We start from the raw sequence: 21824 nt of genomic DNA on the forward strand, positions 1-21824 counted from the left end.
AAGTAAATGTATAGGTAAAGATGTCCCGAATATAATAATTACATAACTAGAAAGTCAAAGTTGTAAATGACAAGTAATCATGACTACAACTTTATAATTTATATCCATATCAAAAAACTTGTTGGACTTTATCGAGTAAATTCAGATTTCTTTTTCCACAAATGGCTGTTTAATTGTAACTATTTGCTTTGGCAAATTGAAACATGATGAAGATAGGTAAAAAGTAGAAAATCCAGAACAAAAGTGATGAAAAATTAAAGCCGGATTATTAGCAATCTGACAATGCATGTCAACTTAGTCAAATGGTTGAGAGCTTCAGGCATTGCATTTGTGATTGAATTCCACCCTGATCTATAAAACCCTTCACTCCACACACACACAAACCCAAACATCTATAAATGGACAGAACAAAATCTTGAATCTCCAAACTCCTCAAACATCTACAGCAAACCTTTCAATTTACCACTTTCAAACATGGTACGTATAAAAATGTCTAGCTATTTAACACTAAGTAGGCCGTGTGCAGTAAATTATTTAAAATATTAACAAATGTTAGGCATAAGAAAGTATGTCTTTTGACACCAATAAGTTGGTCATCCTCCTTGAAGAAAAACATTGAACATTGTAAGTAGATTTAAGAGCATAATATAAATCATAATAATCAGTTTTGTTCTGCTCTTATAGAAGAATAGAATTTTTGTAAGGTTGATACCAAAATCAAAACTAACAAGCTAATACCAAAGTAATAGTATGGGTAAAAATATCCCGAATATAATAATTACATAACTAGAAAATCCAAGTTATAAATGACAAGTAATCATGACTATTTTATAATTTATATCCACATCAAAAAACTTGTTGGACTTAATGGAGTAATTCAAAGTTTTTTTTTCCCACAAATGGCTGTTTAATTCTTACTATTTGCTGTGGCAAGTCCAAACATGATGAAGATGGGTGAAAAGTAGAAAATCCAGAACAAAAGTGATGAAAAATTAAAGTCGAATTATTAGCAATCTGACAATGCATGTCACCTTAGTCAGTTGGTCGAGAGCTCAAGGCATTGCATTTGTGATTGAATTCCAGCCTGATCTATAAAACCCCTTGCCCATCTCCAAAACCAACCCCCCCCCCCCCCCCCCCCCCCCACCTCCATACCACAAAAAAAAACCAATCAGGCATAATATATAATTTACTTTTCACCATGGTGTTGATGCTTTGAAGACTTACTGGAAAACAAACAATTCATCAAGGTAACAAACATTGTCACAACCACGCAAATATTCAAAAAAGAAAAAAAATCCTTAAATTTGCACCAAATAAAAATATAGATCTACAACAAAAACAATTCCTCACCAGGCCTTGATGCTGGTACAGCCAATGCAATAGCAGCGTGTATTCTAATTTTAAAATTAGTTGAATCACGAAGAAGCAATAGAAGAATGCTGTAAACAGTAGGCGCCCTGCACAAATATAACATAAGTCTATGAATAAACATGGAAACCATAACCACAGCAGGATTTTGAAAAAGATAAGACAACCTTTAATTAAAAAATAATTTAAAAATAAACTATCACAAATGACAAAATTTAATGATTAAAACAAAACGTCAAAAGCATTCTTAACGAAAAGCATACAACAGCTATTAACAGTAATTTATCCTCATAAACATAAAGGGGGGTAACATAACATATAGACCATGTTATTCTAAAAGCGTAATAGTTCACCCTATCTACATTACGAGGTCAGAACTGTTGTATTACTGACATATATGTTTAATAGATACAATCGTCAAAGTAAAGATTGATTTTCCACTCATAATTCCTCAGTATATCATCAAAAGGAATAAGGAGACGAAATAAATTTTGATCCTGAATATATGTTGACTACAATTTAGGCTACATTATGTCTTCAAGAAGAATTAGATGAGAAAACAAGCATCCCAATGACATTATATATACAAAAAAATTATTACAATAAAAACATGCATCCAGCAAATGATAAATTTCAGCAACAAACAATGCTGTGCTAAAACAAAATACTGATAACAACAGGACAAGTTTCTATAGAGATTACAACAACAACAACAACAACAACAAAGCCTTAATCCCACTACGTGAGGTCGGCTACATGAATCCTTTTTCTCCATTGCGTCCTGTTTAGTGTCATATTTTCATTTAGTTCTCGTAAATTAAGATCATTTTTTATAAAATAAGCCCAAGTCTTCCTAGGTCTACCTCTGCCTTTCTTAACATAAGTCGAATCTAAAACATCTACTCTCCTAATCGGATCATCAGATGGTCGACATTTAATGTGACCAAACCATCTAAGACGACTCTCTCTAATTTTGTCCATCAGTGGAGCTACACCAACCCTATCATAGATGTATTCATTTCGCATTTTGTCTCTAAGTGTAAAGCCACTCATCCACCTAATCATCCTCATCTCGACAATATTTAACTTAGCTTAACTTCTTAACTTAGTTTTATGCTTTTCTTTTAAAGGCCAACATTTAGCACCACAGAGCATTGCAGATCTCACTACCATCTTATAAAATTTTCCTTTCAGTTTAAGAGATACTTTCTGTCACACAGTAGACCCGAAGCATTCCTCCACTTCAACTTACCAACTTGAATTCTACTAATAACATCCCCATCAATATCACCCATCCTTTGAATAATAGACCTGAGATATATAAAGCGTTCACACCTTTTAATAATTTGATCGCCCATAGTTACATTTCTGTACCTAGAGCTACTAGTACTAAAATTACATTCCATGTATTCAGTTTTAGTTCTACTCAAACGAAGGCCTTTAGACTCCAAAGTAGACCTCCATAATTCAAGTTTTTCCCGAGTTTTTTCTCTCATCTTATCCACAAGAAGATATCATCAACAAAAAACATACACTAAGGTACATCCTCCTATAAGTGTCCTGTAAAATCATCCATAACTAAAGCAAAATGATATGGGTTTAAAGCCGATCCCTGATGTAAAACAACTGAAAATATCCCAATCATAGATCAATTCGGGAAAATATAGTAGCGCCCTCTAACTGATGAAATAGATCATCGATTCTAGGAAAAGGATATTTATTTTGAATTGTCAGTTTGTTCAGCTCTTTATAATAGATAAATAGTTGCATTGATCCATCTTTCTTTCTGACAAACAAAACGCAAGCACTCCAAGATGAATTTATTGGCTCAATAAATCCATAATCTATGAGTTCCTGTATTTGACATTTCAATTCATGGTTCCTTCGGAGTCATCTAGTACGAAGACTTTAAAACTGTATGTCTCTATCTACACATCAATTTCAAACTCAACTGGCTGCACATCAAAAAAGTTTACACAATTATTTAAATTAGAGGGAACATTAATTGCATATTGAATAAAAATATAAATCAAGGATGCTTAGTAAGTTATAGTTTTGATAGTCAAATTAAAGTAACCTAAATAACTTAAAACAAATTCTCTAATCAACAAAAAAAAATAATAAAACTAATTAAAAGACTGATTAAACATAATTAATGATATATTTAAAATTTTATTCTTTCTTATAATATAGGTAATTAACTATTGGAAACAACATTTAACGTATTAAAAGAGTTATAACAAGTCCTACCGTTTTGAGGTAAGTACTCATATTATTATGTCATAGTAATATTTTGTTTACTCTCGACCAAATACACTTACTATTACTGCTATATTTATGCACTACATATCCACGATTTATGATTCAGTTGAATTTTATTCATAATATTGGAGTGACATGTATACTCAATCTTATTTAAATTATCATATATATTAATTTGTATACATCTATATTGACTGCTATATAAATGAGAATAAGAAAATCATTACTAGATAATGTTTGGTATAAATGTTTGCATGTGTATGTTTGGCTACAATAAAGTTCACCTTATTATGGCACTAGAGGGGGGACATTAAGATAAGCATGCACGTAAGTAGAAAAGGATATTGATATTAAAGTACTTTAACTACTAATATTTTTTATGGTCTTTCTGTGATGCGTGTACAAACATAGAATGATATAGAAATGTTATTGATATGGTAAAATACATTGAATGTCATTAAATATTATATATGATCATATGCATAATCAATCAAATGTTTTATATTGATTTTATTAAAATCTAAACTGACAGAAATAGTGTTTTTTCTCTTATACTACAAAAATTTAGGAGTGAGTATTCACTGACTTTGGATAGCTCGCTTGTTAGCTCACTGATTAGCACACTGTTGTTTTAAACTAACGTTTCATATCTAATTAATCGATTAAAAGATGAGCAATTAAAAATAATATATTTATATAAGATGCGGACAACCTGTAACAAGGAAAATTTAACTGTATTATTTTAATTTACTTTATTTAGTGGCTCTTTCATCTCTTAAATGTTAAATATAATAAATGAATATAAAAAATTTAATTTCCGCTGTTTGACCGTCTCTATCCTCCCTAGTTAAATCCAAGCTCCAGGTCGAATCGTGACAAAAATTGGATCAAATATAAGCTTTACAATTAATTAATGTAATCCTGATGAGAGAGTCGGTGGAATAGTTACAAGAAAACTTTAATAATAATAACAAATCAAAAAATTTAAATTAACTTAAATTAATAATTATATTCATTCAGTCAAACAACTACACATGGAATTATAAAAAGGAGTCCAACAACAAACGATGAAATACAATACTATAAATGTGAACCCGAATGTCCTAATCCTGAATGATGCAACCATGAGTCAGCTGATTCAAAAGGTCAGATCGCAACCTATTAGAAGTGATGTGTTTGTTGTGGATAAGTACATAAAGACATTTCAAGATCTACGTCTACTTTTGTTTAAGAGAATTGAATATTCAAACAAATCATAAAATTGACTGGCGCAAATTCAGAAGATATTAGATAGTATGGCCGATCTGGATGAAAGAAGAATGTCATTAGCAACATTTGTGCTAGATAGAGAAGCTGAAAGGTGGGGGCGTCGGCAGCGTCGAGACAGATTAGAGAACAAATCTAATATGATGGTCATTTTGGAGAAATTCGTGGAGTTATTCAGAAAGTGATTTGTATCCCCATCTACTCAAAGTGCAAGACAAATTTATTTGATTGGTTCAGAGAGAGAAAACAGTCATGCAGTACAAAGTAAAATTAACTTCTCTGTCAATGTGTGAGCCACATTTGATTGCTATTACAGAAGAAAGTGCTACAAATTTCTATAGGGATAAAAGAATTCGACCACACAGCTATTGTTACCTTTGGGGATTGATGAATACTTAGTATTAATAGAACAAGCTAGAAGAGAGAAGATCGATTATCAGCTTACTCAGAAGCGTAAGGTGAGACATGAAAGGAAGAAAGTTGATAAAGGAGAACATGTGGATTAATCAGAGGGATCTATTAAGAAGAATCCTAAGTATAATTCAAGTGGATTTAGCAGAGATATGTGTCAAAGTACTATAATCTCTTGCAAAAAATATGGTTGAAAAACTTAAGGTTGAGTGCTTGATGGGCTCTTATACATGCTAATGATGTCATCAACCTAATCATGTAGCAATATATTGTCTATTGCTTGACCAGAAGAGCATCGAAGATAAAAAATTTGGAGCTCTTTCATAGAAGACTGCAAGTGGGCAGAGATGGATAGAGTCTATAGCTTCAGCTACTACCTAAGTTCAACCAAGACAATATGTTCGATCTCATGTTTATTTCCTCACTCATATTGATTCTGAAGAACCTACTACTGTTGATGGTGATAAGGTCTAATGTGCTCTTTTCTCTTACATATAAGGGTGTTTTCCTAGCATATTTTCTTGCTTCAATAACTAAGTGTTTTTTTAGATATGTTGTTATCTTGATTTAATTGAAAAGGGGAATATAATCAAGCCTCCTTGTATCAGGTATTTACTTTATAGCGATCACTTCTCATCTTAATGAATGACTCATAATTTTCAACATGAAATTTATAAATAGTTAATGTTGACATACTAATGAGAAAAAACATATGGTTTATTTTTTATGATGAAATTTTTATGAGAAAAATTGTTACGACTCGTTTCATCTCCTCAAGGGAGGGAGATGAGTGAGGGGTCGGGAATTCAAGGAGTGATTTTGCCCTATAAATAGATGCGAGATGAAGGCAAGATTGAGAGAATTCGTAGCAATTGTCGACCCTGGGTAAGAACAACTTAACGAGGGGTCGATTAAACGCAAGCTAGGGCTTCCCCGTAGCTGAAGGTGGCAACGTCAACTGACGACGACGTATGTTATCGTTGAACGGAGGGAGACGTGACTCTAAAGCTTGGTGAGGACGACAACACATTCAATTGAAACCGAAGGAAGAGGCACCGAGCGGCTCTAGTGCAGCAGCTCTTGAGAAGAGCGAAGCAAGAGTGTTGGATAGAAGAGCCGAGCAGAAAGAAGGTCCATGCGGTTTTGTTCTACCCGAAGAACAAGAAAAAGGGAAGTATCAAGTAGAAGAAGAGGGTGGACGTAAAGCTGTGATAGGGTTGGAAGCCATGAAGAACTATGAGGTAAAAATTATAAATTTTGTTTTATTAAAATATCATATTTAAATTTGTATATGCAATCAAATAATTTATAATAATAATCATAGTATAAATGATTTAATCGAAATATGAAAAGTTTACATTTACTTATTTAAATTAAAGAGTACATTAATTGGAGATTGAAAAAAATACAAATCAATGATGTTGAGTAATTTGTAGTTTTGATAGTCAAAATAAAATAACCTGAAAAACGTAAAATAAAAATTTCAAACCAACAATTAAAATAGCATAATTAATTAAAAGATTGATAAAAAAAATTAATGATATGCTTAAAATTTTATTCTTTATTATTTTATAGGTAATTAAATATTGGAGACCAGATTAAGCGTGTTTGAAGATTTCAGCCAAAACATACAATTTTGATGTTAATACTATATTCTTATGGTATGGTAAAATTTTGTTTCTTCTTTCATAAGTGAAAATGCTAAAATTTCACTTTCATTTAATAGTGGATGAATAGTGTCACAAAAACAAATAAACTTTGAGAAATTTTATTTTAGATAAAAGTTAGACCCATAAATGTTTCATCGTTGTGAATTAACATATGCTTCTGTATATCAAAATAATTGCTATGAAGTGTCAAATGAAATGAAAATATTTTTTATGATTTTTATAAAATTTGAAAATGTAAGGTGTATTTTATTTAGAATTTCATGCATTTTAATTTAATCAAAAATTGAGTATTACATGGGGCCAATGGGTGAATTAAAAATAGAAGGACAGAAAAAATTGAAGAATGGCCATGGTTTGGGGTAGAGCTTGCGTTGGGGGTTGGGCCGTACTTTTTTGTTGACGAGCTGGTTGGTGGCCTTTGAATTTTGAAAGGTGTTATTGCTGGGTTGGGCAATCTGGTGCTGGGGTTGATGAATTTTTATGCTATTGTGTATGAATTGACATATACTTACATTTAGCATATATATACATATACAAACCTTTATTATTGGTTGTTGGAGGTTGAGGGAAATTTCTCTTGCTCGGAGATGAGAATAACTGGGAATACTGATTTGGTTTATTTACGTTATATTAACCAACAAGACACATGCTCTAGTCTGATATTGCTGCTATATTCAACATTGTTGATATTTCAATTTTTGAGAGAAATTGCTAACTAGATGATTATGATCTAATATGGGGCTGGTGTGGAATATTGGTCTCATTTTTTTATTATATTGAGTGGTTGGCTTTGAGTTTGGCTAGCTATTTGAGGTGATTTGGGGGATGATTTGGCTGGTGGTTTGGGGTCGAAGCTCTGGCTAGCTTTCTGGGCTGCTGACTACGGTTAATTTTGGAGCCGATGAGGTGTTGTTGGCATCAAGAAGCTTGATCTGCAAACTTTGTTGAATTGCTATGTATGGAAGCGGGTAATATTTATTGCAGAGGAGATGGTCGGTGGGGTTTTTATGCCTCAATATATTTTCTAATTTTGGCAGGCATTAAAGATGGTTGGTGTGGAAGCTTGGTTTGGTTTGCTTCCCGGGGGATACTGAAGTCTTTCTTTTTTTGGGTTGGTCGATTACTGATCTACTTTTTTTAGTTTTTTTATTGCTATTACAGTTGGAAACTCAACTTAGTAATATGTTTTCATCCTTATTGTGAGCTTGGTCTATGAGGGCTTCTGCTAGATACTTAGTGGGTGGGGTCAATACTAGAGAAATACATCACACATAAGAGGATGCAATGGAGGAACTTCAACTGGTCTATAAAGCTATAATGTTTTTTTTTTTTTAGTTATTGTTGTTCTTGAGGTTTACTTGTACGCGTATTTTAGAGTCTTTCTTTTTTGTTTTGGGTTACTTGCATTTTAAAGTTTTCTCTGTGTACTCAAGATGGTGGAGCTCTAAGAGTGTGTTTTGTACTTATTTTAACTTTGGTAGAGGGATCCGCTCACCTACAAAATTTGTAACAAACTTTTCTGAAACAATAAAATTGTCTACGGGTTCCCCAACACACACTTAATCAACTCGCGATGGGTTTTGCTCTGCTAGGGGTTTTCTCTGATCGCGACTCCATGGCGTTTTAGATAGCTTTCGATTTCTCTTCGCCGGAATGGACCGTTCGTTCACTAATGTTCTTGCAGGTGATAAAGAGAAGGGGTTTCAAATAAAATGTTTTTCCCACAAGCTTTCCATGATTCGCTGTGCCTAAGAAGAAAGTATATTTTCATCAAAAAAGCGGGTTAAAAAAGTGGTAAACCTGCTATATTTATTTCTGATAATGAGAATGTTATCCTTGCCTCTTCTTGTGGATTAGCTCTGGTGAGGAAGTTTTTGTATGGGCATCCAAAGCTTGAATTGATTATGAGGGATTTTGAGTTTGCGGGTAGCTGGAAGATCAAGCTTTTAGATGGTCGGCATAACCTTATACAACTAGCCAGTGAGGAGGATTACACGAGGCTCTTTGGTAGGAGGCTTGTGCAAAGAGAAAACAGAGAAATGAAGATTCCCAAATGGTTAGTAGATTTTGATCCACAAACCGAACCTCCTATTATCCCAATCTGGATTCGCTTTCCTGGCTTGAAATTCCATTTGCTTAACTATGAAATTCTATTCTCCATTGCAACGATATTTGACAAACCATTAGGGGTCGATTCAACCACCTCTACTCTATCTAGGCCCTCAGTGGTCGGAATCTTAATTGAACGTGATATTACACAGAATGCTCCAGATGAAGTGTGGATAGGTTCTGCACAAAACGGGTATTGGCAAAAGGTGATTATTGAACAACACCCTAAATATTATGTTAATTGTAGGATGTTTGGTCATAGCTCTGCAAATTACTATCATTCATACCCAGAATTGAAAAAGGAGAATAGCGTGGGTAGGAACTCCGTGCCCAGTATTGAAATAAACACAGAAAATGTGGTGTCTGAGGATGGTGTCAACTTGGCTAACTCTGTTGATGTGGGTGCAGTATTATCGATGATGACGATGATGATGTAGCTTTGGATAGGGATGTTGTCTTAGGACCTTCTGTGAATGAGGTGGTTTTGGTTGATAATGTGGGGGATATCTATGTACACATTGAGCCTGTGGTGAGTGGCATTGATGTTGGGATCGCTAGGCCTGCTAGTCCTTTGGTTGCTCCTGTTGTTGGTGGTGATGTGGGCCCTAGTAGTGGGCCCTAGTACTCATGATAACTTGAAAGATACTAGAAACATCTTGAGAGGGGAATGGCAGGTACAAAAGTACAGAAGAAAAAAGAAAAAAAAAGTTTATATTTACTACAAAATCTAAAAGTAAGAAATAATTTGGGAGAGGCGGATCAATATTATTTTGAAGGTGATCAAGGGCATGCTCTGACAAAGTCTACTGGAAAGGGTAAGTTCTCTCATCATATTTAATATACTAATTTAATATACTAATTTGGTTTATATTTACTACAAAATCTTAACATTATTCTTCACAGCCACCAAAGGTTCAAGAATGCACAAGACACTAATATTATTAGATCTGATAATATTTTCAAGTCTGTTAGAGGCATTCAAATCATCAATACCTCTAATATTCCAAATGAGAATTTTAAACATCCTTGGCATATTTAAACCCTCTACTGCTCCTAGGAGATGTCAAAGAAAGATGTTTCTCCAAATTATCCAAATTTCCTTCAACATGAAGTTGAACAATTTCAGAACTAACATAGTTATGCTCCCTAATCCCTTTAATTTTCCTTTTCCTTGTTTTTTTGAACTAACCATTCCTCCTCCAGAGCAGTTCTAGATTAAGCAAGAGCATTTTCATTATTGATGTTATCAGTAATATCATTGTTATTAATAGCATCAACCTCAGGAGACTTATCAGCAACATCACTAATAGGTGATTTAACAACATTAAACTCGTTAGCCAAAACAGCTAATGAATCCTCAATGTAACTTCAGAAACTTTAGATATAATATCAGAGGCTGAATTACTCACAGCCCTTTCTTCAGGTTGTTCCAGAGAATCAACAAACTTATCATTTTCGGTGTTAATAACGACATTATCAAGAATTTTATCATTGAAAACAAGGTTACCATCAAGAAATTGATTATTAACAAAAGAATTATTAATCTTACTAATAAATTTGGATTTCCTCAATTCCAGATGAGCTACATAACAACAAGAATGAGTGTGACCAAATATTTTATAATTATTACGGCAAGCAGGAACAAATTCCATTTCGACTGTTTGCCAATATCAAGATGTCGAGCTTCCAATCCAAATTGAATCCCAAAAAAGGTAAAGTAACATCACCTTCAACCATAACTCTAGCAACCGAAGGTCTAGAGCATGTGAAAGTAGCATGATCGAATTTCAGGGGAGTCCCAAAAATATTGCCTAATGAATAAAGAACATTCATGTTAAATAAATGGAGTTTTAAACTAGGAAACCGCAACCGGACAGGAACAATTGGTAGCTCTCTTTTGGGATAATAATAATCATGTTGAGTATTTAAATTTTTACTTAAAATGACCTTATAATCTTTACATTCTCAACAATCTCATTTTCTCATAAAAAAATAAACAGTTTATATTTTATTAGATCCATGCTTATAAGTAATAATATGTTCATTCTTTTTATTAAAAGAAGTAATAGCTATAATAAAATCATAAGCTAAAATAAAATCTAATATAGTTCTAAATTCATCATTAATCACCCCAAAACTATAGCCAACATGTGTGTGAATGTATAAATTTACAAAATAAATTAATATCAAATTGGATAATAAGATAAATTATAATTTTTTAATAATTAAATCATAATCTTTTTTTAAACAAAAATTTTAAATAGGAGTCATAATTTAATCATATGATAAAATATAAATTAAGTTGTAAGATTTAAATACATATATATTACTATCAAATATAATAAAATTTCACTAGTATATTAGAAAATATTGCAAATTTAAATATTAAAACCTGATGAAATAAGTAAAAATAATTAAATAAGCAAATGTTAAACAAAGTGATTCACGTAAAAAAACAATTATTATTTTTCGTAAAAATTATTTATCACTATTTATTTATTATAATATTTCAACTATAAATAACAATAAATCATTTAGTTAATCTAACAATAATAATAAACTTTATAATTTATAATAGATATTCTATTGTAGAAGAGGTTGTAGAGCATAAAAATATGAAGAACATCTGACATGAGATGGGTACTCTATATTTTAATCTATGTTAATAATTTATTTTTTCTCAACCATTTAGTGAAACTTACTGAATTAAATTACCTAAGTTTTATTCTAATTATATGCTCTTTTATTTTTTTGTCATATCAAACTGAATGTAATATGTTCTTTTATACACAAGACAAATACACATTACTTAAAGATATAAAAAATTATATTGTTGAAATGAGATGAATATACGAATGATGTGGAGTATAATATACTTGCATGTGCATGTTGACTATGATGGAGTTCACCCTTGTAGTACTAGTGGGGGCCGCTATGGTACCCGTACATATAATTGGCAAAATTTTTAGATGATGCTTCTGTGATTTTAAAATATATATAATATCATGAACGATCAAATTTGAAAGTCTAATGCTTATATCTATATATTGGATTATATATATATATCGGAGTACTTCAAAAGAAATTTTATTGATACACGGTAAAACTTACAAAAATTCGAGGTAGATTCTTCTACAACACAAAATACAGCTTCCGCAACTAGAAAACCTAAAGTTCCACCTCCAACAGATTAAAACTCAACCCAACAATGACCCAATTTCCAAAATAAAGCAAAAGGAATTGTATAATGAAAAGATTTCTATTTTCTCAAGTATGGTATACGCATGTTGTCTCCATGAACCAATCTCTGAAGTTTTCTAGAAGGCCTTCTCCCCACAGTTGCTTCAGCAGCCATTGCACCCTCTCTAGCCAACCAATGAGCAAGCTTATTCCCTCTCCTATACACAAATCTCCACCAGTTAAATTTAGCAATAATCTTAGTAATCTTACTTAAGCCTACTGAAAGATTCCATTTTGTTGCCTTCCTACCTTTAAGATAGTCCAGTAAATCAGCTTAGTCAATTTCCACTTGCAGCAAATACCAGTTAGCCCAAGCAGCCAATTTGACTGCTAACATCACAGCACATAATTCAGCCTCCAATGAACAATCAACCACATATGGGGAAGCAAAAAAAAAGCAAACATTTTCCTTGGGAGTCCCTAAATATCCCCCCCCCCAGCACCAGCCAAATTTCCCTTGAAGCTTCCATCTGTATTAACTTTCACATGATGTTGATGAGTGTTAAGCAGAAAACCATTTCAGGAGTCATCCTCTTCTCCGACAAATCACTATTCTCCTTTTCGAAAACAGAAATATCCCTGAAAAGTTGCTTTTACAGAAGAAAATATTTTCCAGTTTATACACATATGCAAGTACATTAGCCACCACCTGACGCACCAACACTCCATTCAAATGCTTAAAGGAGTTACTTGCCATCCGTAGGAACCACATGACAATGTAAGGAAAATAAGCTAAGAAAGACACATATGCAAGTACATTAGCCACCACCTGCCGCACCAACACTCCATTCAAATGCTTAAAGGAGTTCCTTGCCATCCGTAGAAACCACATGACAATGTAAGGAAAATAAGCTAAGAAATGATTTTGTTTACCTTCAGCATTCCAGGATGAGCAACAATCATCCAAATCCCCTAAGCATGAGGCATATAGAAGCAAAAGAGCTCATCCAGCTTTTTCCAAACACCTACAGCAAAGGGCCAGTTAAAGTAGATGTGTAAAGTAAATTCCTCCTTTTCCTTTTTTTTTATAACTAAGATTCCTCCTTTTTTAATTTTTTTATAATTAACACTTAATCAACAAAAAATAAATGAAATAGTCATTAAAAAAGAAATCAAAGTAATACAGTTGAATTCGCTTTAATTCATATTGCACATATCTGTTATAAACATTTCATTCTTTATAACTCATCTTTAAATAATTCAAAACATTCTAAAGATGATTTATAAAGAATGAAATGTTTATAAAAGATGTGTGCAATATGAATTAAACTAAATTTAGCAGCATTACTTAAATTTTTTTAGTGACTATTTCATTTGTTTTTGTTTGGTTAAGGATCTGTTTGGGATTGATTTTTTTGCTTGATGCGGCTGCAGGCTCCGAATTTTTTTATTTTTTCAGTTTGAAAGCAGCGGTGGCAGACTGAGGAAGCTTAATTCAGTGCAACATGAGGCCGCGAGTTCGAACCTGCAGCCTGCTTCCACAACCAAATATTATCAGCTCTGCCCCCGAACTTTGTCTTTACCGTCCAAACTTCTATCGTAGCTTCTGGCAAAGCCGATCTTGAGCTTCATCAACTCTTTTGCCTCCTGTCCTAGCATCTTGCGTCGATCTCTCGCATCGATCTCGTCGGCTTCCCAAAGGTGATTGGAGTGCATCTTTTTCTCCTTTTTCCCTGTTTCGAGCACTTCTTCAAGGTGATTGGTTATTTGTGACTTCAACATGTGTTTCACTTTCTTCATGTCTGGTTGGGAGGAAAGTGCACACGATAGTAGAATTTTCAATACTGCAATGTGGAATGCCTAATACAACTTCCCACATCCGCCTCATGGTATGCTCTAGCCCCAAAAACTCTGCTGATTCACTTTAACCTTTGTATTAATTACACAATACATTTCAGATAAATATTACTTGCTAGACGAGGGTATCTCAAGCCATTTCCTGATAATATCACATATAGGTTTTCAAGCGAGCAGTCAATGTTACACGTGGTAGAAAGGAGCTATTTAATAAAAGACATTCCTCCCTGTTCAGTGTCGAGTGGACTTTCGGTGTTCGGAAGAAGAAATTGGTCATACTCCATGATATGTCATCAAAAAGGTCAAGATTGTCATTGCCACGATGACTCTGCACAATTATATTCGATGACATCCTTCCCGCAACAACATTGACTTTCGCAGGGCCGACGAAGATCAGAAGCATGTACCTCCAGAAGCATTTGAGTACCAGCTCGCGCATTTTGTACCATGAGTTGAGAATTATTCTTCGATTATCTGTACTACAGAGGGGGAAGGTGTCTGCGAAATGGCGGAGCTACGAGAGCAAATCACTAATGGTACGAGGGTGATTGCAGTATGTGTAATTCATTTTATTTGTCAGAACATTCTTAATATTGAAGATGGATATTTAGCGTTACAATAGGGATGGATTCATTTGAATGTGTAACGACTTGTTGGGATTTTTGTTGCTTTTGTTTTGTGTTTAACATCTATCGCAGTGGATAAAATATCTTATTGGATTAAGTACAATTTTTTTGGAATATACAGTCTCTGTTTTATTATTTTTTCTTTTTGGTCATTCTTGATAAGGAAAGTGTTTATTTATTATCTATGAGAAAGCCTTGGATCACCTCTTCCTCTTTTCTATGACTCTAGTACCTTATATGTGTCAAATGAATAATAGCATTTTTTTTTTTCTTTAAGCTCTAAGTGAAGAATAAAATGGATAAGTTTCTGTTCTTTCGACATATAGAAAAACTGCATACTTCTGCATACTTCTGCATACTTCTGCATACTTCTGCAGTACTGTTCAGCATATGAGAGCCATTCGAATTTTGTATTACAGTACAAAAGTTGAGAGGAAGAAACATTATTACAGGCAATTACAAGGTCCGCAGAAATGAAGAGCTAAAGGACTATTTGATGTGTATGACTAGAATATTGTAGATTTAAAGTTGAGACTTAACCGTAGCTCTCTAATTTATACTTTGCATTGCAGGATATGTTGTTCTGTTACATAGTTTTCTATGTTGATTCTGCAAATCGAGTAGGGCATAGTTTTCTATAATGCTATTTGATGTTTTTGACCATAAAGCTTTTGATGACAGAACATGAATTATGCACTATTAAGAACATGAGCATAGGGACATTTTTCACTTGATTTTTTTGTACTATTAAGAATATGAGCATAGGGACATAATCGATGCGTCTGTCAAATGAAATGTTCATTTAATTACAAAAAAAATAAAATGTTTATCAATCGCCGGATTCAAATACTGAAGTGTTAATTTCCCTACTTTCAAAAAAAATGAGCTCTAGAAATCCAGGAACGTCCCAAAAATTGCAATGCTACTGCAGACTAGAGACTTCCTTCCTGAGGTCACGTCAAGCCCAAAACTACAGCCGACACTTTTACAGATGCCCTTGGAAACACGCAGAACAGTGTGACTTCTTCAGATAGGCCGACGGTCAGGTTGATTCCACTGTTGAAAGTGATTGCGAATCGATAGCATCATTGAAGGACAACTTAGGACGAGACATACATCGTCTTCACGTTAAAAATAATATCATCATTATTTTACTTGTAATTTTATTAGTTTTTTTCCTTTTCTTAGCACCTTTTCTTAGCACTTTTGGTTTTCCTTTTCTTAGCACTTTTGGTACTCACTGTTAAGTGAGTAGTGCATCTAAACTTGTGTTATGTTTTGAAATAAATTTTTGTTTTATGAAGTGTCAAATATGTGGCTCTCACAGTTCTGTTTTAAACAACTTTACTAAACAGGGGCAGAATGGTCATTTTTCTAGAAACAGTTGCTCCACAACTGTTTTCACACAACTGCAATAAATAGGTAGTTAGCTTCGCCGCAGCAGCTTCCTGGGGCAGCGGAGCTGCAGGTACCCCAAACATACCCTAAATATTAGTTATAAAAAATAAAAAATTTTGAATATCAAAGTTCAACCATTTATTCCCGTCTTGAAAAATTCCAAGCACCGGGTTGAATCGTGACACCATTGATTTCATTGTAGAAAGCATTATCTTTCCTTTCATATTATATTGTACTAGCAATATTTTTTATAGATTCTTCTATAACTATTGTATTCAATATCACCAGCTTTCTTAGGATTTATGCTACTAAAATAAGTGGGCTAAACAAGTATTTCGTAATGGTGTCAACAGCTTCCAAACATTCTCTATCGCATTAGAAACAAACGTGTTTCTTCAAGTTTGCAAGTGGCAAGCATTTCTCTAATAAATTTGACATGAGAAAAGGATGAATACAAAATAATTTAGTAACCAATGCAGCTCGACTCACTTGTTAAGTCTAGCTAACCTCTCTCTCTCTCTCGAGCGCATCTATTTATAGGGCAACACTAATTTTCAGCTTTTCGGTGGACGTAGATCTTGAAATATCTTTAAGTACTTATACATAGTGACTGTGTCACTTCTAATAGGTTGTGATCTGAACTTATGAATCTACTAAGCCATCACCGCCATCATTTGGGTCAAGACATTTGTGTTCACATTTAAAGTAAGTTTTACTTCTTCGTTTTCTATCAGATTCTCTTCCATGATTTCGGGTGTACCACTATACCAAATTGTATAATAAATATTACATTAAGTTAACTTCAAAATTTTTTATAATTATTAAAATTTTCTTATAATTATCTTATTAGTTCTTTCATTAAGATTTTATTAATTAATTATAAATATTATCTCTGATATCACTTTTGTCATGACCCGACCCGAGATTTGAAAGTAACCAAGACGGGAACAGACTTTCTGATGGTGGGAATTAAATTTTCGATCTTCATTCTCTATAAATATAATTATACACATGAAAGAGCCACAAATCAATAAATTAAAATAATATGTTTAAAATTACCTTATCACTGCTTGTCTGCATCTTCTATAAACATTTATCCTTCCATCGTCCATCTTTTAATCAATTAAATTAACTTGAAAAGCTAGTAAAATAACTATGAGCTAAATGAGTAAGTTACTCATACTCATAAACTACTTAATACAAGAGAAAATAAAGCAGCTATTGCATCACTTCCGATAGACTGCGATCTAGACTCATGAATCTACCAAGTCATCGCTGTCATCAATTGGGTCAGGATATTCGTGTTTACATTTATAGTAGATTGCAATCTGCATTTTCTATCGGATTCAGTTCTTCTTTAATTTGGGTGTACCACTATGTCTAAATGCATAATAATTGTTACTTAACGATAAATTTAATTTTTATAATTATTAAATTTTCTTATAATTATCATATTGATTCTTTCGAAAAATTTCATTAATTAATTCTAAATATTGTCTTTAATAACACTTTTGTCACGACCCGGCCTGAGGCTTGGAATTAATCAAGACGAAAACAAACGATCGGAAGGTGGCAATTAAATCTTCAATATTCATTCTCTATAAATATCATTTTACAAATGAAAGATCCACAAATCAAATTAAGTTAAAGCAATATATTTAAAAATACTTCATTATTGGTTGTCCTCGTCTTCTATAAATATTCTCTTCTATTGTTTAACTTTTAATCAAATAAATTAACCTGAAAAGTTATTTTAAAACAACTGTGAGCTAAATAAGCTAGTTAATACTCATATTCATAAACTGTAGTAATACAAGAGAAAATACAACAATATGTATACCAGTAAAACTTTTAAAAAATTAATAAAAATATTTAATACTATTCAAAGAACCTTATTATATAAATAGCATACATTTATCATTCTATATACAACCGTCATAGAAACACCATCTAAAAATAATATTAGACACATTAATACAAATTCATTTTCTATATACGTGCACAGGAACATTAGTGTTCCCCCACAAGTATCATCAAGAGGTAACTTCATTATAGTCGTCTATGCACATACAAGCAATCAATACAAATATATTATTTATTTGTTTTTCACATTTGATTCAATATGCCATATATTTTATTTTTTTGAAAAGTCCAAGGGCTGATTCTATTGAAATAGAAAAGAATACATAAAGGTAGTATGAGAAAAACCCAAAGGAGGCACCCTACCATACAATACTAATACCCAAAAAAAAGATACAGATAGACTCAACAAAAAGTAAAAAAAATTTAAAACATGCAGAAAACAAGTAGCTAGGGACGAGCCAGTTTAGTGTTGCCCCTTCCTCTAGTTTTAGAAGCCGAAGCAGATAACAAACTTTGAAGAGTCGTGTCATTACTAGAAGTCACCAAAGTAACATCCATTAAGTTTTCAAGTTGGAGTGAGCCCCCAGCCTTCTTCTTCCGCCGAGAAGTGTAAACCTGTCATTCTTCATCGGAAGACTGGCTCATGTGATCCTCGATTTGATTTGATGTTAGCACCGCAGTAGGAGGAAAGACTGTCGTTGCCACCGCGATAGGTTCCAATGCATGTGAAGTGTTTATTGTTACCTCTGCACCTGATGCTACCTGAATAGGAGCTGCGGGACTATCCTGATTTTCAATTCGAACATTATCCGTTGTAGTATGGTTAGGAGAAGGAATCCCAGGGGAAGACACCAACTCCTGTCTTGTGGTAATTCCTTCCTCGGGTTGGTTGGGAACGCGTTCAGGAACATGGGGTGCACTAATAGTGTGTTCCTACTTTTGATTATTGGTTCTCAACTGTGGGTCCAATCTGACACATTTCTCCTGCGACCTTGCAGTGCTTGCAGAAGTATGATTTTTGTTTCATAATGATTTTTTGCCAATAATTATTGTGGGCAGATCCAAGACAGACGTTTTATACATCTGGTAGTGTAATATCTCGTTCAATCAAAATCCTTGCAATAGAGGGCCTTGAGAAATGAACTGTAGGTAAGTCTATCTACAAAGGTTTTCCAAGGATAGTCCCATTGCATATAAGATATGTAGGTCAAAGAAATGAAACTTGAGTTCAGGTAATGAGAATCAGATAGGTGCAATTTAGGGTTCTTGACTGGGATCAAAATTGGGGGTCCATTTGTGCAATTGGTCCATTTGAGCAATTTCATATGTTTGTCCTCAATTCTGATGAATTTCTTTGAGAAAATTCTCGTGTAATCATCTTCTGTGCTCAGCTGTATCATAACATGTCTTCCGTCGAAATGACCCACTTGTCAATCCCCAACCAATTTGAAGTCTTCAAAAACATTCCTAATGATCTCCATCTTAGTACAACCTAATTGGAACTTTCCAACTAGTGTAAATTTATATTTTTCTGTACTAGTTGAAATTTCAACATCAAAAAAGAAAATAGCTTGTTTGTCCGCCTTTTTTTCTACTTTTTTGATGAGATTGCAATCTTCATTCCAACAACAGAATCATGGTAAATCTACGGGAATACCGCACTATCTGTGAGTTGAAAAGGGGAGCTGCGTTTGTGAACCACTGTAGCATAGGAGGGTTCGGCGGGGTTATCACCGGCGAGGGCGACGGCGTAGAAAAGCCCTGAGGCCATTACCGCAACAAGTGCCAACCTACAGCATAGTGAGAAGCTGTACGAGTGTCGAACGGCTCTGTCGCAAACCGGGCGGCTCTGTCGCAGAGGAGACGCAGCCAAGTGCCAACCTGCAGCATAGTGAGAAGTTGTACGAGTGTCGAACGGCTCTGTCGCAAACTGGGCGGCTCTGTCGCAGAGGAGACGCAGCAGCGTGCGGCTCTGTCGCAGAAGTCGCAGAGAAGACACAACAGCGGGCGGTTCTGTCGCAGAAAAAAGGGCAGCTCTGTCGCAGAGGAGACGCTGCAGAAGGAAGGTGTTGAGCGGTCGAGCAGCTCACGAGACGCAGCAGAAGGAGCGGCTCTGTCGCAGATGAGACGCAAGCACGACCGCAGCGCTGCCGCCAGACGAGACGACGTGAAAGGGAGCAAATGACGCGAGCGCGAGACGAAGAGAATGATGCTAGGGTTCTCCATAGGGCAGAACCCTAGTAGAGCAGAACGGCGACATGGATCAGAAAAATATACGAGGCTCAACATGTCATGTATAACATACACCCATGTCTGATACTAAGTAGTTATAAACTTTTATAACAATGTGACTAATAAAGGAAAATAAAGTTAGTGTGATTATGATTATCTACTAATGTATAAAAATCAGGAAGAAAAAAATTATCATAGATTTTAAGTACAAGCGATCACCTCAATGACACTCAATTCGATAAGATTTTGCCCTGACGTCGACTCTTGTAAAGTGAAAATCTAACTTAAACATGATATAAAATTTAATTTACTTAATATTTTTAGGTAAACTATTTAATTTTCATAATTATTTAAGTATTAAATTTCCATTATTTTAATTTATGTAATCTTTTTTATTTTTATATTCAATGTGTGTGTGTGTGTGTGTGTGTGTGTCTAAATTCCAAGAGTTAATATATTAAAGAGAAAAGATACATATAGGTTGTATGGGTGGGCCTAAAAATAGACACCCAACCCACACGATACAACACACCCAAAAAAAGTTAAAAAAAGGGTACATATAAAAATAAAAAAGCCCAAAACACTCGGGCGATGAAAAAAAATGAGGGTCATCGCAATCTTGTATTGCCTCTGGCTCTAGTTCTCGGAAGGGATACAGCTAGCAGATTGGTAAGGTGCATACCATTACCCGACATAACCAAAGTATCATCCATAAGACTCCCGAGCTCAAGTAAATCTTCATTCTTCATTCTTCTTCTTCCTCCTCTTCCTCCTGGAAGTGTAAACCTGTCATTCCTCATCCAAAGAATCAGTTTGACGAGGTGGTAGAGCTGAAGAAGAAAGATTACCAATCGAGTACTCACAATAGATTCTAATATCTGCGAAGTATGGGTTGCATCACTCATAGTAACAACAGTGTCATTGGGGCGGGGGCGGGGGCGGGGGGGAAGCCACAGGGGCAACAGAATCCTTCGTCCCCCACTTCCTCCTCCCTGCTCGACGGAGAAATCCTCATTCGCCGATGTCATCACCTCCGGCCATTGGGATGCCCTATCTGCGCCTATCATCTCTCGCACTTGCCGCTAGACTCACTTGGTAAGTTTATCCCACCTCTACCTCCCTCGAGTTCTCTCCTCTGGGTACACAAAACAAAAACAATGCATTATTATAGCTTTCTAATTAAACAAGTGTGAAATTAAATAATTAGATATCGGACATTTATGGTTTATATTTTTTTATGAAATTTTAAAGGCAAGTGAATCTCAAATGAAAAGGTACACAAACATTCTGATAACATTACATAAGAACCAAGAAAATGTCTTAAATTAAGGCAATTACATAAGAACCAAACCAATGAGCTTAGGAAAGAAGATATTGAAAGAACAGTCGAGCAAATACTGACAGAAAAGTATGTTAGCATCAGATAATCAGTTTGGCTTTAAGTCATTAGCTATGAAGCCAATCTTTGTGGCGACAAGATTAGAGAAACAAAGGGTTTAAATAATAGAAATGGCATATGTTTAGAATAAGCTTGAAAGAATTGATTTGTTAGGCATGATAAAGATGTGTCTAAGGTATG

General features: G+C 34.1%; 1 protein-coding gene across 2 annotated transcripts in view; it reads right to left on the reverse strand.

Annotated features, from left to right (window-relative positions):
• Positions 1–1351: 1351 nt before the first annotated feature.
• Positions 1352–21824, reverse strand: part of LOC110036393 (HEAT repeat-containing protein 6) — a 135471-nt gene continuing 114998 nt past the window's right edge. For both annotated transcript variants that reach the window (XM_020740829.1, XM_020740828.1), the window contains one exon: positions 1352–1460. In XM_020740829.1, coding sequence (XP_020596488.1) covers positions 1419–1460 — 42 coding nt within the window. In that variant the 3' untranslated portion in view covers positions 1352–1418. The remainder of the gene's footprint in view (positions 1461–21824) is intronic.

This window comes from Phalaenopsis equestris, unplaced genomic scaffold (assembly GCF_001263595.1).
Source record: "Phalaenopsis equestris unplaced genomic scaffold, ASM126359v1 Scaffold205936, whole genome shotgun sequence".
Classification (NCBI taxonomy): Eukaryota; Viridiplantae; Streptophyta; class Magnoliopsida; order Asparagales; family Orchidaceae; genus Phalaenopsis; species Phalaenopsis equestris.